Genomic DNA, 18047 nt, shown 5'->3' with positions numbered 1-18047 from the left:
ATTTAAGGAGGTTCATTTTAGTTATACAGAAATATACCTATTTTAGAGCTGTATGCTCAAAAATCTTTTACTGATAGAGATGTGATTAAAACAAAAACAAAAACAAAAAAGAAAGAAAAATGCCCTGGAGACCTTCTTCTGTGGACTCAGGCAGACCTGGGATTAAATCCTGGCTCTAGTACTTACCGAGGTGAATCAATTTAAACAACATGACCTCTCTGAATTTCTGGCTCTGGATCTAAAATATGTGGATAGGACCCACATACGATTGCCTTAACAGTAAGCTGAGCTCTACAAAGAACAGCACACAGTTCTGGCCATGGTTAGAGTCTCTAAATATTAGTTTTAAATGTCATCATAGACAGTTAGCTCTCAGAGATCTCTGGAGAGCATCTTCTCTCTATGAATGCTCATTGGTACGTGGGGAGGCTGAGCCTCCAAGAGGATAAATGACTTACACATAATCCCATAGGTGAAGGTATAGGAACAGAGACCACACCTGAATCCAGGCCTCCTTACTTCCCAGCCAGTTACTGCTTTTCTTCCATGGCATGTGGTTTCCAGTCATAAACCCTGTATCTTCCTCCTTTGGAATTCCAATCAGTGGTATATTGAAAATTCAATTCTCAGATTACTTGGAGAGTTTTGGATTAAGATTCTTGACAAAGCATCCCTTATAGTGATTGTTCATCACTGTTGCTTGTTTATGGAACCTAGTAAAACCAGTGCACCAGGGCAGAAATCTTCAAACCATTCCGCTTAGGCTCCTTTCCTCTGATGTGAGTAGGAAAGCACTAATGAGGTGGTGCCCCTCAGGCCCTCCCTGTCTCCCAGGCATGTATACCCAGCCAGCCACAAATACAACTGAACAGTGTTTCTCCCACTTAAGGAGATCCCTTGGAAACATTTAAAAAGAAAGTCTTGGGCTTTTAAGAAAACAAAGAAAACTCTATGAAAATACCTTTGCTGCGTAATGTCTTTTATTATTACTGATTTTTATCCTTTGTGAACTGGTAACATGTTTAAAATATTATTATAAATTTGAAAACCCCAAATCAAAACTTTGTTTTGAAATTCTCATTCTGAGGACACAGTTTGAAAAATAGCACCTCCAAAGAAGTTTTCTACATAAAAAGGTTGCTGTTCGACCACTTGCTGTTCCTGGTGAGCTTCCAGAATTACGAAAGTCTGAATCGACTCAGTCTACTGTGTCCCTCCCACTAGGCTCAGAATCTCAATGGGTGGGATTTAGGAATGTGGTTTTTTGTGTCTGTGTGTGGGGTGTGTGTGTGTGTGTGTGTGTGTTTTAAACAGGTGATTCTTCATTAAACTAGAATTAGAAAATGACTGCAATAATCTATTGACATTTCCACTAGAATGTAAGCTCCACGACTAGAGGGATATTTATCTATTTTGGTCACTGCTCTATCTTTAGCACCTTAGAACTTATAGTGAGCCCTCACTAGAGAGCTTTATACTTCCCCAAATGTTGCTACACTGTTGTTTTAATCTAATCCTCACAACAGACCATAACATAAATAGCTCCTGTGGCCTAAAGAACAAAGCCCAAAAGCTTTAGCTTGGCTTCCAAAGCCCTTCATTGATTAGACCCCTCCAGCCTTTGTCAGCATCACTCAAGCCATGTGTTTGAACACAGTACTTTGCAAGCACATCGATTGTCTCAGGCTTACCCCAAATCAATGTAATCAAAATCTGTGGAGTGATATTTATAAAAGCTGCCTAGATGATTCTAAAACATAGTTAGGGTTGAGAAACACTCAGTCTAACCTAATTACTCACTGTCTCTGAATATTACCATAATCTTCGTTCCTCTAGAAAGCAGCTTCCTTACTTCTCTACCTGTTGAATCCCTGCTTTTTCACCAGCCTCCCTCAAACGGCATCTCAACTCTGCAGCTGTTGCTAATCCTCTCCTCACCAGACAGAAAACAATTCCTCCTCCCCTCGGCTCTATATGACATTCACAGTCCTGGTCATATTTTGTAAAGCTATGTGTGTCTCCTTCTGAATTGTGGCTTCCAGACAGGAGAAGAGACACTTTTCACTTACCTAGGTACCACAGAAAGCTAGCACAGTGCCTTGCACAAAGAACACTGAGGCGGTGCATTGTAAAGATGGTGATAATATAATTAGGGTGACCACACAATTCACCATCCAGACTGGGATACGTTTGAGAGTAATGAGGGGTGCTAGTAATAATAGCGTCAGGACAAAAGGTATAAACAGGGACTGTCCCAGACAAACTGGAAGTATGAGCACCTAGATAACAATGGCCAACACTGACTAGCTCTTACTGTTTGCCTGTCACTCCTACATGCTGTCTGTGTGTCATTTCTTTGACCTAAACAATGACCCTATGTGGGAGCAACTGTTCTTATCTGCACTGAACAGAGAAAGATGCCGTGGAAGACATGTAAAGGAACTTACCTAAGGCAACACGATTAGGGGCGGGGTGGGAGAGGTGGCACTTGAACTCAGGTCCTCTGAATCCAGAGCTCATGCCGCCCAGTGGAGGAGCTCAGGCCTCAGTGTACGACAGGATGAAGCTCTGTTCACAGCTCAGCTTGAAATAACTTTAGTTACCTCTCTGGCTTTAGTGTCTTTATCCATACAATGATGGCAGTGCCTCCTTTCAGTAACCCTGGAGGATTAAATGGGACATGGGATGAGAAGATCAGGCGAGGTGTGTGCGCTTGTGATGTACTTGCCTTAAGAGAAAGCTATCTGCCAGTTTACTGTAGGCTCCATCAGACATCTATCCAAATAGCTGTGACACAAAGCGAGAAGTAGTAAGTGCTATGACAGGTCACAGGAGACCCCATAGCCTAATGGGTAAAAGCATGACATTTTGCTTGAGACCTGGGTTCAAATTCAGGCTGTCATATTTGAATAGACATTTCTCCAAAGAAGATAAGCACGTGGGCAATGAGCACATGAAAAGATGCTCTGTATCATTAGTCCTGAGGAAAATGCAAACTGCAACAATGAGGAGATTTCACTAAACACCTACTAGGATGGCTAAAGTTAAAAAAAAAAAAAGACAATAAGAGATGTAGCAAGAACAGCTGGTGGAGAAACTGGAACCCTCATACTTGGCTTGTGGGATTCTAAACTGTTGGAGCCACTTTGGAAAAACAGCTTGACAGTTCTTCAAAAAGTTAAACAGAGGTACCATATGACCCAGCAATTTCTCTTCTAGGTGTAATCCTAAGAGAATTGAAGAAATATGGCTATGTAAAAACTGGTACAGAAATGTTCATTGTAGCACTATTCTTAATGGCAAAGAAATAGAAACTGTTACATGTCCATCAGCTGTTATGGTCTATCCATACAATGGAATATTATTCAGAAAGAAAAAGACAAAGTACTGATACATGCTATTAAATGGAATGATCTTGAAAATGTGATGCTAAGTGAAGGAAGCCAGTCACAAAGGACCACCTATTGTATGATCCCATTTATATGAAATGTAGTTTGCCTCCAGAACAGGCAAGTCTATAGAGACAGAAAGTAGATTAGTGGTTGCCTAGGGCTGGTGGGCTCGGGGAAGATGGGGAATAACTACTAATGTGTACAGGGTTTCTTTCTGGGTTGATGAAAATGTTATGAAATTAGCTAGCAGTGATGGTTGTATAACTCTATGAATATACTAAAACCACTGAATTGTACACTTTAAAAGAGGGAATTGAATGGTATGGGAATTAAATCTCAATAAAACTGTTATCTAAAAAAATTCAGGCGATGCCCTTGGCTTTGGGCATTGGTGTCATCTTCTATAAAAATAGGGCTCATGACAGAGACTAACTCGAAGAGCAGATGTGAGGATTAAATAAGACATTGACTGTAAAACTCTTGGCACAATGACTGGTATCGTAAATGCTCGATAATAGATGATTTTCCTTAAATACATGACCTTTCTCTGTCCATCCTGAAGCAGAGGGTCAGTGGTGCTTTCAGCAAAATAGGCTGGGGATTCATGATAACTTAGGATGCATGAAGATTGACACTCTCCCTCACACTCTCAAGTCGTATGTGCCTCTGAAGGAACAGTGTTATGGCTCTGATCTCTGTTATTTATTTCTTAACTTATATATTTGAGACCTTGCTCAAGATGTGCTCATGAAAAATTACCCTTTTAATGGTGGAGCATTTAATGAGAAACCGGATTATCTACTGCATAAGTGCCCTTCATACAAATTAGCTTGGCCCTGCGTCCTAATCTAAATTGGGCTCTCTACTTTCCTCTAAATGACCTAATATTTTCTTATTAATCTCTGCCCTCGTTCACCTGATCTAGCTCTCTTTCCTCTTATGAAGCATGCTCCTCAACAGAGCTCTGTGCCCTGACAAATGTTTCTTAAGGCTGTCTTTGTATCTGACTTATGGACATTTTTCGGACATGACCTGGAGGCTGGAAGCTGTTTCTTCCATTTTCAAGCCATCTCTCCAATGGAGTTTTAATGCTGCCAGTGTATTAAATATCAACAGATTTGGGCCAGGTGAGTTTTGGTAGAAGTTTAGATGGGGCTTCACAGGGAAGTCGAATAGATGAGAAGCAGTTAATCATCGTGGTTAAGAGAACAGGCTTGAAGACACAGAACGCAAGCATCAGGCATCAGGCAGATCTGGGTTCAGGTCCCACTCAGTGAGTTTGGACAAATTACTTGGCCTCTCAAACCTTCAATATAGATCCTTGTCTATAAAACCTAAGTAATAGTACCTACCTCTAGGATTATTTCCAGGGCTAAACAAGTTGGTGCATATAATGAGCTTTGTACAGGACATGATAAATCCTACCTGGTATTGTTATTATACTTAAACTTTGGAGGAAGTTCCAAATAGTGAAAGGGATGCTATTAGCGACTGAAATAGTGTCAGGAATTGAAGAGGCAGAGATGGTATTTGCGATAGAATAAGGTAGAGTAAGATAACCGTCCCAAGAAATAGATCAAACCATAGGCCACTCCTACCAAATCTTGCATAATAATGCAGGGAGAGGTGACCTGTGGTGCTCACAGCTGGATGTCTGTACGTATAGGGTATATCAGGCAAATGTTCTTCTCTTTGCTGTTAGCCTTAGTCTCTGACATCTGCCCTCACTGATCCCGAAGACTTAATTTTTACATTGATTACACATACAGACGAATCATCCATGTGTTATATTTGCCTTATGGAAAGTAATTCAAGAAGTTTAATATGCTAAAAGTCAGCAAGGATGCGGTAGAAAAAATACCAAATGGGATTTGGGGATGACAGTTCCAGGCCTGACTATGCAGAGGTCCTTCTTTTGTGTTTTCCTGTCCTCAGCTTTGTATCTTCTATGTGCTTCTTTTACTGAGCTGATAGCAGGGGCAGCAACTACCATTTATAGAAAACTTACCATGTGAATCCATGCTTTGCACATACTATCTTATTTAAGTTACTATTCATAATACCTCCTAAAGTAGATATTTAATCTTCATTCAACAGTTAAGGAAGCAGAGGCTTAGCAGATAGTTTAGTTGGCTTACAAGGGAGAGGGCCGTGGTTTGAAATGAGGATGTCTGGCTCCAAAGCTTATACCTTCTTACACATCTAGCAGAGTGCACTACTCATTTTTGTTTGCAGTCATCAAAAACTTGAGCCTCTAGGGGCATAGACTTTGTCTCATTCATCTGTTGCCAGTGAGTAATAGCATCTGGCACGGAAGCGATGCTCAGTAAGGGATGAATGAATAAATGAATGAAATGCAAGCCATGTTTCGTCAGTAGGAAAGCATTATATGATGGTTAGCTATTGCTGTTGTTTTTTTTGTCTATTTTAAGTGTGTCCTCAAATAATTCTCAACCCCACATAATGGAAAGGCCTCAGTTTGTCCATCATGTGGAGAGAAGAAATGGGCTGAATTATCTCCAATGTCCTCATATCTAAGTGTCAGACTGATGAAAGAAGGCATGATAGAGGAGGTATCAGAAGTTGAAGTTAATGCTATTCCAGGAGGTGAATATCAGAAGCCTTAGGGCATTCCAGGTTTTAAGAACCACATAAGCAATGCCCCAACCTGTGACTCCTTTGATGGGAGTTTGCCGAAGTTAGAGATTTGAATTCCTATGTATTCTTTCTTTTTTTTTTTTCTAACTATATGAACGTGGACAAGCTATTTGAACTCTGTGACCTTCATCTTTGTCATCTGGGAAATGGATGTGGTTGAGTCGTTGTGAAGAGGGGGTAAAGTTTATGAAACATCTCACAAGAAAGATGTGCTCAGTTCACAGTAACTTTATTGTCTTCATTTTATGTGGATGTGTTTGAACTTCTGGTTGATGTGTCTCGGCAAAATATTATGCTAATAATGATTGAGAAAGCTGTTACGAGGTGTGGGTGCACTGTACGAAGAAGTATGGAAGCCTCTTTCTGTACACGCATGAGTTAACAGAAGAGACATTGTAAAATCATTTTTTGATAATTGCCCCCGAGTCACTGCTTGATACAAAGCAATTACTCTGGAGTCTCACTGTAAAACAGCCCATGGAATTGGGTGTAAGGAGGGTCTTGGACCCGGGCCAAAGTCATATTAAATGCTGGAAATGCCGGAGAGGCTCAGGGCTAATACTATTCTAACAAGAATGTCAGACATAAACTCCTAGTGGGTGATGATCGTTTGTTGATGACCTAGTGTGTATCAAAATCCGTATTGGCTACTTTATACGTGTCATCATGTTTATTTATCTTAATGCCCCTTTGGGATTGGTTATTTTTAACTCTTTTTTTTTTTTTTTCTCCCTGAGAAAATGGAGTCTCAGAGAGAACTGTGTAATTTGCCTGAGGATTTAAAAGGATAGGGCCAGAATTTGCATACAGGAGTCTTACCATTCTTTTGTCCGTGGTCTAATGATTTGACTTTCATAGCATGTAAGTGAACCAGAGAACCAGTCTCGGAGCTGTGGATCGTTAAAGCCAATGGGCCCTGAACACCTTCTTATCTGAATCCCGCATTTCTCTCTTTCTAGGTCAGGATCGCAGTGAAGCCACTTTGATAAAGAGGTTTAAAGGTGAAGGGGTCCGGTACAAGGCCAAACTGATCGGGATTGATGAGGTTTCCGCAGCTCGGGGAGACAAGTTATGCCAAGACTCCATGATGAAACTCAAGGTACTGCGCAAGCATTTTAATTTAAATAGTGTGGGTTTGATATGACCGAGAGGAAGAAATGATTACAGTCATTCTGGTAAACACATTTTTTTATTCATATACTGGTATATTACTTGGTACACTGATGACTCACTGCATTTATTTATTGGGAGGACATGTCAATCATTTAGCAAATGTTTGTTGAGCATCTCCTGTGTGGAGGTATTTTGCTAGCCCCCGTTGTACAGTTTTTGAGCATATCACATGTTATTCAATTGTATCTTCACTGTGCGATGCCTGCAAAAATAAAAGTACAGAATCATCGAATTGTGCTGTCACTCAGATTTTATAAATTTTCTACTTGATTTTTGAATAAATTTTATATATGTCACCATATGATGAATATGGTAAAAGATGATATATTAATAAAAAAGCCGATTTTATTCATTCTTGAAATTTCTATCAATGTCCCCCAAATACTTTAAAGGGAAAATGTTATAAAAAGTGATATGTACCTAGATATTGACATTTGGCGGTATCACGAAGAGATTGATGATTTTAAATGCTTTAAAGAAGGCTTTTCATTGAGAAAACTAAAAGAAATTGAGAAGAATTTTAATATGCAAAATAAGACAATTATGTTATTAAATAGCCTTTAAAAACATACAAAATTGAACATTGTTTGTTCCCAGATTCTGGTCTCCATGCAGTCTGTGTCTCTTTTTTTAAAAAGTAATATAAAATATTAGAAAAACAGATGATTTAGCAAGAAGTTTACAAGCCATCTTATGCATTTAAGACCTATAATTTAATTATTTTCCTGATTATAGAATTCAAAAAATGCTCATTGTAAAAATTTTGAAAGTACAGAAAAGTATGAGGGAAAATTAAACTTATCCACAATCCCACCACAAAAAGAAAAATCAGTATCAGCATTTTTGTGTGTAACTAACACTCTCTCTTTGTATTTTTATATACATTTGTGTATATGAATCATACACATATGTGTAGTGTAATTGGAATTACTATTTATAGTTTCATATCTTGTTTTCTTTCTCCCTAATAATATGTCATGAGCATTTTTTCTTATCTTCTAATAGTCCCTGAGGATACAACTTGGTCAATGTAATTTTTTTTAATGTAAGAAAAAGGGAAGAAAAGAAAAGGAAAGAAAAAAGAAAAGAAGGCTGGCCAAATGCCTACTAATATTAAATGAGACAATATCTATAAAACACCCTCTACATTGTCTTTTCTTTGATAGATGCTTAATAAAGCACAGGTATTAATTTTTTTTTATACTGTACACATTTTCTCAACAGTTTAACATGTATATTAGATGCTAAGACTCCCTGTAGTATGGCTGTAGGAATCATTCTTTTTAAAAACTCTTAATTTTCTAAACTGTGTATCATTACTTTCTTTTTTTTTTTTTAGCTGTTACACAGCAAACTTTATTTTAATAGTTATGAATCTACTACAAGGCATACTAGAAAAAGGTATAGAAGACATTAAAACCATGAGTTCACAGATTGTCTCCTTGGAAGAGGTTAATGTATCCTTTTATAAAAAATAATTAAGCGGGACTTCCCTGGTGGTGCAGTGGATAAGACTCCACGCTCCCAATGCAGGGGGCCCGGGTTTGATCCCCGGTCAGGGAACTAGATCCCACGTGCATGCTGCAACTAAGAGTTTGCATGCCGCAACTAAGACCCGATGCAACCAAATAAATAAATATTATAATAATAATTAAGCAATGTTATAAGATTTTAGGACAGTCCAGGACTGAGCCCCCTTCTTCTGCCAAGTTCAAGTCTGAGTGATAAATACACAAAGGAGTCCAACAGGAAGAATTCTAAATTCCAGCTTCATGACTGATAAATGCTGGTCTGGAGGATGTGACGTAGATACACAGCCACAGGGCATCCTTGAAAGAGACAGGCCATTCCACTTGGTTTGTGGGGTAGTTGGATAACTTCAGCGTTCCATGTTCACCCACCGTGACCCCTGCTCTGCCCCAGAGCGGGACTGTGATTCACGCATGAGATCAGACCAGAACACAACCTCTCTACCAGCGAGTAGATTGCAGAGAGAGAACCCAGAAAGACTGAGCCAAGGAGACCCTAGTCAAGAATGGGGATAAAGGCCTGCATCTTGATTCTTGCTGAAGTTGCTCCTTACTGAGTATGAGGCCAGGCAAATGGAGATTTGCTTTTGACAAATATTAATTGAAAGACATCAAGAAACTCTCCGGTGGCCTGGTTCTCACCCAGAGCCACAAGTCTGCTGAGAACAAGAAAGAGGCTGGTGCATCTTCCCCCAGCATCCTGGTAGATAGCGTTCACCAGGCATGGGTCACAGAGCACCTCACTGACAGCTGCTTTCATAGAAGCGTGGAGGTCTCAGCGTATGTGAGACAGGAGTTGGCCTGTGTGCCCTGAAGTTCTCCCTCAGGATTAACACTGGGCCAGGCTAGCTGTACCAGGCCTGGCCAGGATTGCCGACCTTGGCGTGTGTGTGTGGTGGTGGTGGGGGTGTTACCTGCAGTAAAGTACCCCATCTGTCACCCCTTATAACTGTGAGGTCCCCAAAGCCCTGGAGAGTTGGTCCAACCATAACACGCTCCTGTCAAATGCTTTGAACTTGTTGACGGTTCTTGGTTCCCAGACAATCGTCTTTCGTTATTTGCAAGTTGCAGAGCAGAATGTTGACATTTCTGCTCCCCGTAGTGTTTCTTTAAGAAACACAGAAACATAAACGATCGATTCTCCATTTGGCCACTTGCCCAGGAAGGAAAGACAAAGAAGTACAAAACGCCTGTTAGCCTTGCAAAAGGCCCACTTGTTCATGTCAGGCCATAGGAGAAAAAAATTTTTTTAATCTGTTTTTCTTTGCTAGGCTTTCTGAAGCTGGTGCCTCTTCCTGTTTTAGAGAGTTTTCTCTTGGATTATAGAGATTTAAGAGGGGATTCATAATGTGAGTATGAGTGAGCCATTGCCTGTCCACCAGCGAAGCCTCATTGTCATTGTATTTTAATTTAGTCAACAACGCACTTTTACATATATTATCTCTTTCGCTCTTATGAGGTAGCTATTAGCTTCCCTGTTTTGTCAATAAAAAATCTGAGGCTCACGGAAGTTATAGGATTTGCCCCAGAACCTTCATTTCATCTGGGATAAGCCCAGAATTCAAGCCTGTATCTGCAGATGTCCAGAGTTTGATAAGATATAGTTGAGTGCTTTGTTCTATTCTGTTTTGTATCTGCGTTGAATCTATCCTGGTTCCCCAACTAGAGTTTAAGCTCCTACCAGTAAGCTACATAGCCCCACATCATTGACTTCCAAAGCAGTCAACTTTCAGAGGTATCGGGCAAAATGGTGGTGGTTGAAGCTATGGGAGAGATGGGCTGATTACAGAGCCCTAAGTAAATCTGTTAGTCAGGGTCCTGTAAGAAACACCCAGCCCGACTAGGTCAGATGAGGATACTTTAAGGCAGGAGCGACATACAAAGGTTAGGCAAGGTTAAGGTAGCAAACAAGAGCTGGTGAGGCACTGGAAACTAAAAACAGTGGGAAGCTGTCACCATCCTAGGATGAGATCTATTTACTGGAACCCAGGGAGGGCGAGATTGCGGACAAAGTCCCTTCCCTCGCCAAGTGAGATTGTAGAACAAGGATGGGAAGGAGGCTGGATGAAATACCCTGACCTCTCTCCTTCCACCCTCTGGTCTCCCGTCTGTGCCTTCCTGGGTGGCATCCAGAGGGCAGGAAGCTCAGAGGACCTGGCAATGCAGACCACAGGGGCCAGTCTCTGGGCACACAGCAGGGCAGAGGAGGATATCTGTATTCTCCTTCTTACCTCGGAAAAGTGAAACCTAGGATGAGTTTTCCCCCAAAGATCTACAACTGATAACCAGTAGGGCTGAGATTGGAGACCAGGTTTAGTTCATGGAGCTTCCTGGAATAGCATTCTAGATCTTCAGCTATTCAGGTTGCACACCTGCTTGACGTGTTCCCTGGAGATCACAGTCATCCCATTGTGTGCATACACCCTGCTGGGTGAGGTTTCTCAGAGTCCTTTCCTGTGCATCGTCTTATTGGATTCTCGCGGCAACCCCTGAGCTGGACAGGGCAGGCTATCAACCCTGGCTGGCGTGCCTGACCCCTTCCCTGTGTATAAAATCCTCCAGCAAGATGCTGCCTCTGTGTGACTCCCTTAGGGACACCTGCATCAGTCACTCCATACAGTGCCCAGCACATGGCATTGCTTCGTAGAATCAGTATTAGTATTAGAGGTGATGGTCACAGTCATTTGCTGAGCTCTCCTTGCACGCTGCACCCCATGCTAGGTGCGGTATGTGCACGCTTCGCTCTTAGGAAATAAGAAGTATTCTCATTTTAGAGTTCTCCTTCACTACTGAGTTTGGAAGCTGGTGGTCCCACCTTTTTTTCATCCATGCCACCCCAAAGAGCCCTTCCAGAGGGTTATAATAGAAGCAGCCCTAACACTGGGATCCGAAAGGTCACTGTTTGAATTCCCTCTATATGTCTTCTTAGTTCCTTGAGGTTTGGGGTGTTCACTTGGCCCCCCGATCTTACGTTTGGTCATTTGTAAAATAAGGGAGATAATTTTTCCTTCCCAGGAATGTGGGATGGGCTGAATTATATGACGTGTAAGAGAACTCCTACCATTTGGTAGGTACCCAAGAAAACATCTGACTCCTTCATTTCCAGGGGGCCAGCAGTGACTTTGTAGGTCAGGTGGCTAATATTAGGCACAGAAACCCCAAAAGACACCTACCTCCATATCTTCCGATTCCCCAGCCAGCCCTGTCCCTTGGCCCTTTGTCAGTGCTACATAACAGCACTGAATCCTCTGTGGGGAGGTGAGCCCCTGCAGTGTGCTGTCTGGTGGCAGGCTTGCTTCGACTTCATGCAGGTTTTCAGGGCTTAACTCAGGGTCCTGTCTCTCAACATGCCTGAGGAAACTGGAGTTTTATTTCCCCAAGGATCACACCATGTGGATCATCCTTCTCTCTTGCATTTGTCCTGGGAAGCTGTACATCAGCAGCCCCAAGCAGAAGTGCTCCTGAAACATGCACGCTGGCTCCTCCCATCCCTCTTTATCTGCAGCCACCTTCTGCCAGGGAGTTCTTTGATAGCCACCTGGTCAGCATCACTGTGTGCTGGGAATTAGCACAATTTGATGTTGTGGTAATTCTAAGAGCTAGGGGTTGTTAGGACCATCTTGGAGATGGGGACATTAAAGCTACTCTTCTTGGGGCTTCCCTAGTGGCGCAGTGGTTGAGAGTCCGCCTGCTGATGCCCGGGACACGGGTTCGTGCCCTGGTCCGGGAAGATCCCACATGCCGCGGAGCGGCTGGGCCCGTGAGCCATGGCCGCTGAGCCTGCGCATCCGGAGCCTGTGCTCCGCAACGGGAGAGGCCACAGCGGTGAGAGGCCCACGTACCGCAAAAAAAAAAAAAAAGCAAGTGTCTTTACTCTTAACTTGCATAATATCAACTTTGGCGAGGACTCTTGATAGCACATTCATGTAACAATAATTTCCTGAGTGAATCCTGACCTTCAGGGACAGTCCAGGGACTGTCCTGGGTACGAGGAAGAGAGCAGTGAGCAGAGTAACGTACCTACCTTTTGTGACACCTACCTTCTAATTGACTCATACACATATCTTCAGTTTACAAAAAATTTGGGGAAACAGATTTTTGAGAAGTGGAATGCACTTGGTAGGCACTTTCCTTGAAAGCACAGGAATGATTGGAAAAATGGTAGAAGAACATACAAAACGTGTGGGTAAAAACTGCAAGCCTTAGACATATGACCATAACATTTTTCCAAACAAAATTGAGACATGCAGTCTGGCAATATATTTTCTTTTCTTTGTGATCTCTAAAATTAATTCATATGAAAACTTTTCCCAGAAGTATAAAATTAAAATCACATTTAGGAATGTATTCCACGACTCATCTTTATTTAAAAGGTTAAAACCATATCTAATACAAAACCCAGCAAAGATTTTAACAAGAGGACCATATTCTATTTATCCTGGGGTCTCGAATTCTGAACTGAGCATCTAGGCACAAAGTAGACACTCTATAAATCTTGGTTTGTCCAATGAATACATGTTCAAATATCTGTTTCTACAGTTTTCGAGCAGTGAGGACAAGTATTACCCTAAAACATCAAGAACATGCAAGCCCGTCGGGGAAGGCAGCATGGAAGCGGGGAGGGAATGGAGTGTGCATGATTGGTGGCTTCGGTTCATGATATCTGACATGCCTTTGCTTTGGGACCGGAGGGAATTTTCAAATGAAAACACTAAAGTAAAAAGCACATCCTTCCTTTCAACAGGGCGTTGTTGCTGGCGCTCGTTCCAAAGGAGAACACAAACAGAAAATCTTTTTAACCATCTCCTTTGGAGGAATCAAAATCTTTGATGAGAAGACAGGGGTAAGTAAAAGAATAACATGGCATGGTGAAGTTGAACCCACTGACAGATGTGCCCTTGAAAGCCTCTACTCTCTGGGCAGGGATATCAAACGAGCATAAAAACAGATAAAGCAGCTGACAAACTTGATCAACTGCGATTGTCCGTCAGAGGGAGGCTCTTTCCTGACTTGGCCACAGTGTGACTGCACCAACACAGTGTGACTGTGTTTCTTGCAGTGTAATTGGGATAAAAGTGTCACACAGTCCTGGTAATGCAATAGGGAGATTGATGTGCTTTGAAGAGCGGTGGCTAATGTGACAGTTTAAGTGAAATTTCTTTGTGTGCCGGCAGCTTTAATGACATGCATCCTAGAGGGAGACGCACGGGGGTCAGTTGACTTGGTCAAAGCGTCCAGACTCTCTTGAGTTGAACCCGTGGCACCTCGCAATTGCTGTCGTCAAAAAGAATAAATGGAGTTTTCAATCTTGAAAAATCTCTATCACTGCATGATCGGGAAATGTAAGGACTGATCTGTTTGTTAAACCCACTGAAGTAGGGGTTTGTATTTTCACCAACCTCCGGGCAGCAGTTAGCTCCCGGCTTCATCCCCAGGACTTGCCTTGCATTGTTGGCCTTGTTCATTGATGGTAAGGGAAAAACAGAAAAGCGTTCTGTTCTTTGATCTGTTTTGTCCAGAGAGCAAGAGTCAAGTGGACATGTTTTCCTTTTATTCATTCAATGCTTTATATAGCTTCTAACACACCTCCGCCTATGCCACCTCCTTTGAACTTCACGGGTAATTTGTCAAGCGCTGTATAAACAATACTCAACCAGCCAAGTTACCTAACCTTGTCATTTTGCATTATAACTTTCTCGCCTTTGTTTTGACTCATATTAGGATAGCAGTGGGTAGTAGGATGATAATTTAACAGTAAAGAATGGATTTTCTTGAAGAAAAGTTATTCCTGAATAATAATAGCACAGACATTTGTACACCCATGTTCATAGAAGCATTATTCACAATGGCCAAAAGGTAGAAGCAACCCAACTGTCCATCTATGGATGAATGGATAGACAAAATATGGTGTGTGTGTGTGTGTGTGTGTGTATAATGGAATATTATTAAGCAGTAAAAAGGAAGTTCTGACCTACGCTACAACATGGAAGACGTTATGCAAAGTAAAAAAAGCCAGTCACACGTAGACAAATTCAGTAGGATTCCACTTAATGAGGTATCTAGAGGAGTCAAATTCACAGAGACAGAAAGTAGAATGGTGGTTGACTGGGCCTGGGGGGAGGGGTGATAAAGAGTTAGTGTTTAATGAGGACAGAGTTAAAAGTCTGGGGAGAGGGAAACAGTGCTGTTGATGGATGGCTGTGATGGCTGGTCAACAATATGAGTGTACTTTATGCCACTAAAAATGGTCATAATGGTAAATTTTATGTTATGTATGTATTACCACAATAAGAAAATCTAGTAGTAATAGTTGCCATTTGTTGAGTACGTACTAGGAACATATTAGTCACTTTGCATACATTATTCAGTTTTGTCCTCACAAGGGTCCCATGAGAGAGTAATAATCACAGGTACTGCGTCAAGCACATAGTATGTTCCAGTCATTGTTGTGCGCCCTTTAGAAGTACCAATCCATTTAATCCTTACAACAGTCCTGTGAGTAGATAGTGTCGTCATCTCCATTTTATAGCTGAAGATATTAAGGAGAGAAAAGTAACTTGCTGGAAGTAGGTGGTGGTGGAGACAGGATTACAACCTAGGTTGTCTGGCTTATGAGTCCAACCACAATGTCTTCTCTCTCAGGGTAAGTGACTTTCTCATGTTCATCCAGCATGTAATAGGCAGAGCTGGGATTTAGCCTCCAGTTGACCTGAATCAAAAATCAAAGCAATTGACCTGTATGTTATAGGAAAGGGAGACCTACCTGGGGATGCCGTGGTAAAGGGAGTTTAAGATGTGGGCACAAGCATCGGTAGTCAAGGAGCTTGAAGGCAGCAAGATTAAGAGCCTAATGTAAGCCTCTTCTGCTTTAATAAAAGTATGGTTTCTAAAATTAGGGAAGATTTTCCTTTTCCTGGGCAGACTATCGTTTGGAGACCTGTGCTCAGTTCTGAACCTCACATTTTAGAAAAGATATAATCGAATCAAAGTATATCCTGTTGAGGGGACCAGGGCAGTTGGGGGACTGAATACTATGCTGGGCCAACACTTCTGAACACAGATGTGGCCACGTGGGATGCTGGGTAACACACAGGAGGCAGAGAGCTTTGGGCTTGTAGAAACTTGGAGGATATCATTGACCCCTTAGCATCCTTCATGGTAGGGATCCAAGGAGCGTGGATCAAGCCTATCTGAGAGATACTTTCACAAGGATCTATATGCCCAATATAAGTCATGATCTCTAGTCTCTTCCCAAGTCCATGCCTGCCCATCACATGACACTGGCATCACCAAAGGGACTGGAGTAAACCAGAGTATCAGATATTTTCTTTTGTCTAGGGCCATGTGTTTGGCTTTGCTATTCCATCATGTACCCTACCATCAAATAGTTCTCATCACCAAACTTTAACTAATGAGAAGAGGTAGTTTATATTCTTTACCTTTCTCTAAATCCTCACGCAAGGATGGCTAACCTGGCCCCAAAGAAAGATACCACCAAACCTTATAATGTGATTTTTTTTTTTGATTCTTTATCTGGACACAAAGAGAACAGCAGTAAAGTCATTATTTCAGCTCAAAGCCATTTGGCTTTGTTGAAAAAAAATGTCATCTCCTAGTGGAGAATCGGGGTGAAGGCAGAGTTAAATGTTTTCTGTCTGGCTTCGTCTGCTCCAGTTCTGTTTGATTAACCTTAGGCCCTGTATCATTGGGCTTCTGCTACCCTAGCTTGTTAATTTGTCTCAACACAAGCCTGGGGAAAAGTGGTGGAGAGAATCGAACATTTAAGCCTGAACTAGAGAGGATGGTGGGAGCAAGGCCCTCCATATGAATAGCGTTCATCTCTCCAAAAGGTTGTCTAGTAGAAAAAACAGCCGACTTGTTCTGTGTGACTCAAGGGACAGAACCGAGAGCAGGTGATAGAAGTTTCTAGGAAGCAGTTTCAGTTTATGAGGAAGAAGAATTTCCTGCGAGTCAGAGCTGTTCAGCATGTAGATGGACCACCTTCTGTGCAAGGGAGTTCACCAGCCCTAGGAGGATTCAAGCAACCGTCATGTTATGGGGATATTTTGGAAGGAAGTCAAGTAGAAGGTGAGACGTTGACCAAAGTCACATCTTTGGGGAATCACCAGAGTTGATTCCCCAGACAAGTTGAATAGTCTGTTTCTCCCTTAAAGTCAACCCTATCGATGTGATTTATCTTCAGATAAATGGAGGTTTTTCAAAACCTCCATTGGAGATTATGAGCAGGAACAGTTTACTGAACCTTTGTCGTTGCACAGCAGGGGACCGGCTGAATTATGCGGGATAAGAGTCTAAGTGAAGTGTTTTGTCCTACATATCAAAGAAATGGAAAATGAGGTCTTTGTCATTTGGAATGACAAATTTTAGTTGTTTATCATGTCTAAAGTATTCCTGCTCAAGCTTGGCTGCACTATTTTTTTCAAAACCGAGAAAAGAAACATTAGCAGAACGTGACAATAGCTACAATTTTAAAAATCCAAAAGCTGTCAGAAGCGTTTTGATCCCAATTAAAGAGACCCTTTGCAGCAATTTACACCTTGTCTTGAATTTCAAAGGGTTCTTGATCCCAAACCTTATGTGAGTAAATTTTATTAGTAGTATGTTGCAGGAAATAAATCAATAACAAAAGCTGTTCATATGTTCAGATATCTAGGTATTGCTAATATGTCAAAAGGATCAGTGAGAATGCAGAATATGTCATAAATGAACTCACTGTTACTAGTAATAGTAGGAGTGGTAGCAGTAGCAGTAGGAGTAGAAATGGTTTCATGTCAGTATGTTACTAGCTCCTCAAATCAGACCAGTGGACACCAAGGCAGGAGCGATGACATCTTCATTTCACAAATAAGGAAACTGAAATTCTGGGAGTGTTCCTGACTTGGCTGGAGACTCAGATCAGACCTTCCAACCCCAAATCCTGTGTCTTTCCAGGGAAACTCACTAGCTTTCTTCTCTCCCCACTTATAATTTTATTCCATAGAATTATTATAATTTGTGCCATTAAAAAGTCAGAAATATTGGGGCTTCCCTGGTGGCTCAGTGGTTAAGAATCTGCCTGCCAATGCAGGGGACACAGGTTTGAGCCCTGGTCCGGGAATATCACACATGCCTCGGAGCAACAAAGACTGTGCACCACAACTACTGAGCCTGTGCTCTAGAGCCCATGAGCCACAACTACTGAGCCCGCATGCCGCAACTACTGAAGCCACGCGCCCAGAGCCCGTGCTCTGCAACAAAGAGAAGCCACTGCAGTGAGAAGCCCACACGCCGCAAC

The 18047-nt window shown here is 41.8% G+C and overlaps 1 protein-coding gene across 8 annotated transcripts in view; it reads left to right on the top strand.

The window, feature by feature from the left end:
- DAB1 (DAB adaptor protein 1) overlaps positions 1-18047 on the top strand; it is a 432111-nt gene that overhangs the window by 266419 nt on the left and 147645 nt on the right. For all 8 annotated transcript variants that reach the window (XM_079904017.1, XM_079904022.1, XM_079904021.1 and 5 more), the window contains exons 3-4: positions 7010-7149; positions 13497-13595. In XM_079904017.1, coding sequence (XP_079760143.1) covers positions 7010-7149; positions 13497-13595 — 239 coding nt within the window. The remainder of the gene's footprint in view (positions 1-7009; positions 7150-13496; positions 13596-18047) is intronic.

Source organism: Stenella coeruleoalba (assembly GCF_951394435.1).
Source record: "Stenella coeruleoalba genome assembly, chromosome: 1".
Lineage (NCBI taxonomy): Eukaryota > Metazoa > Chordata > Mammalia > Artiodactyla > Delphinidae > Stenella > Stenella coeruleoalba.
Note: the sequence above shows the minus strand (reverse complement) of the source record. Positions and strands in the feature narration are given on the sequence as shown.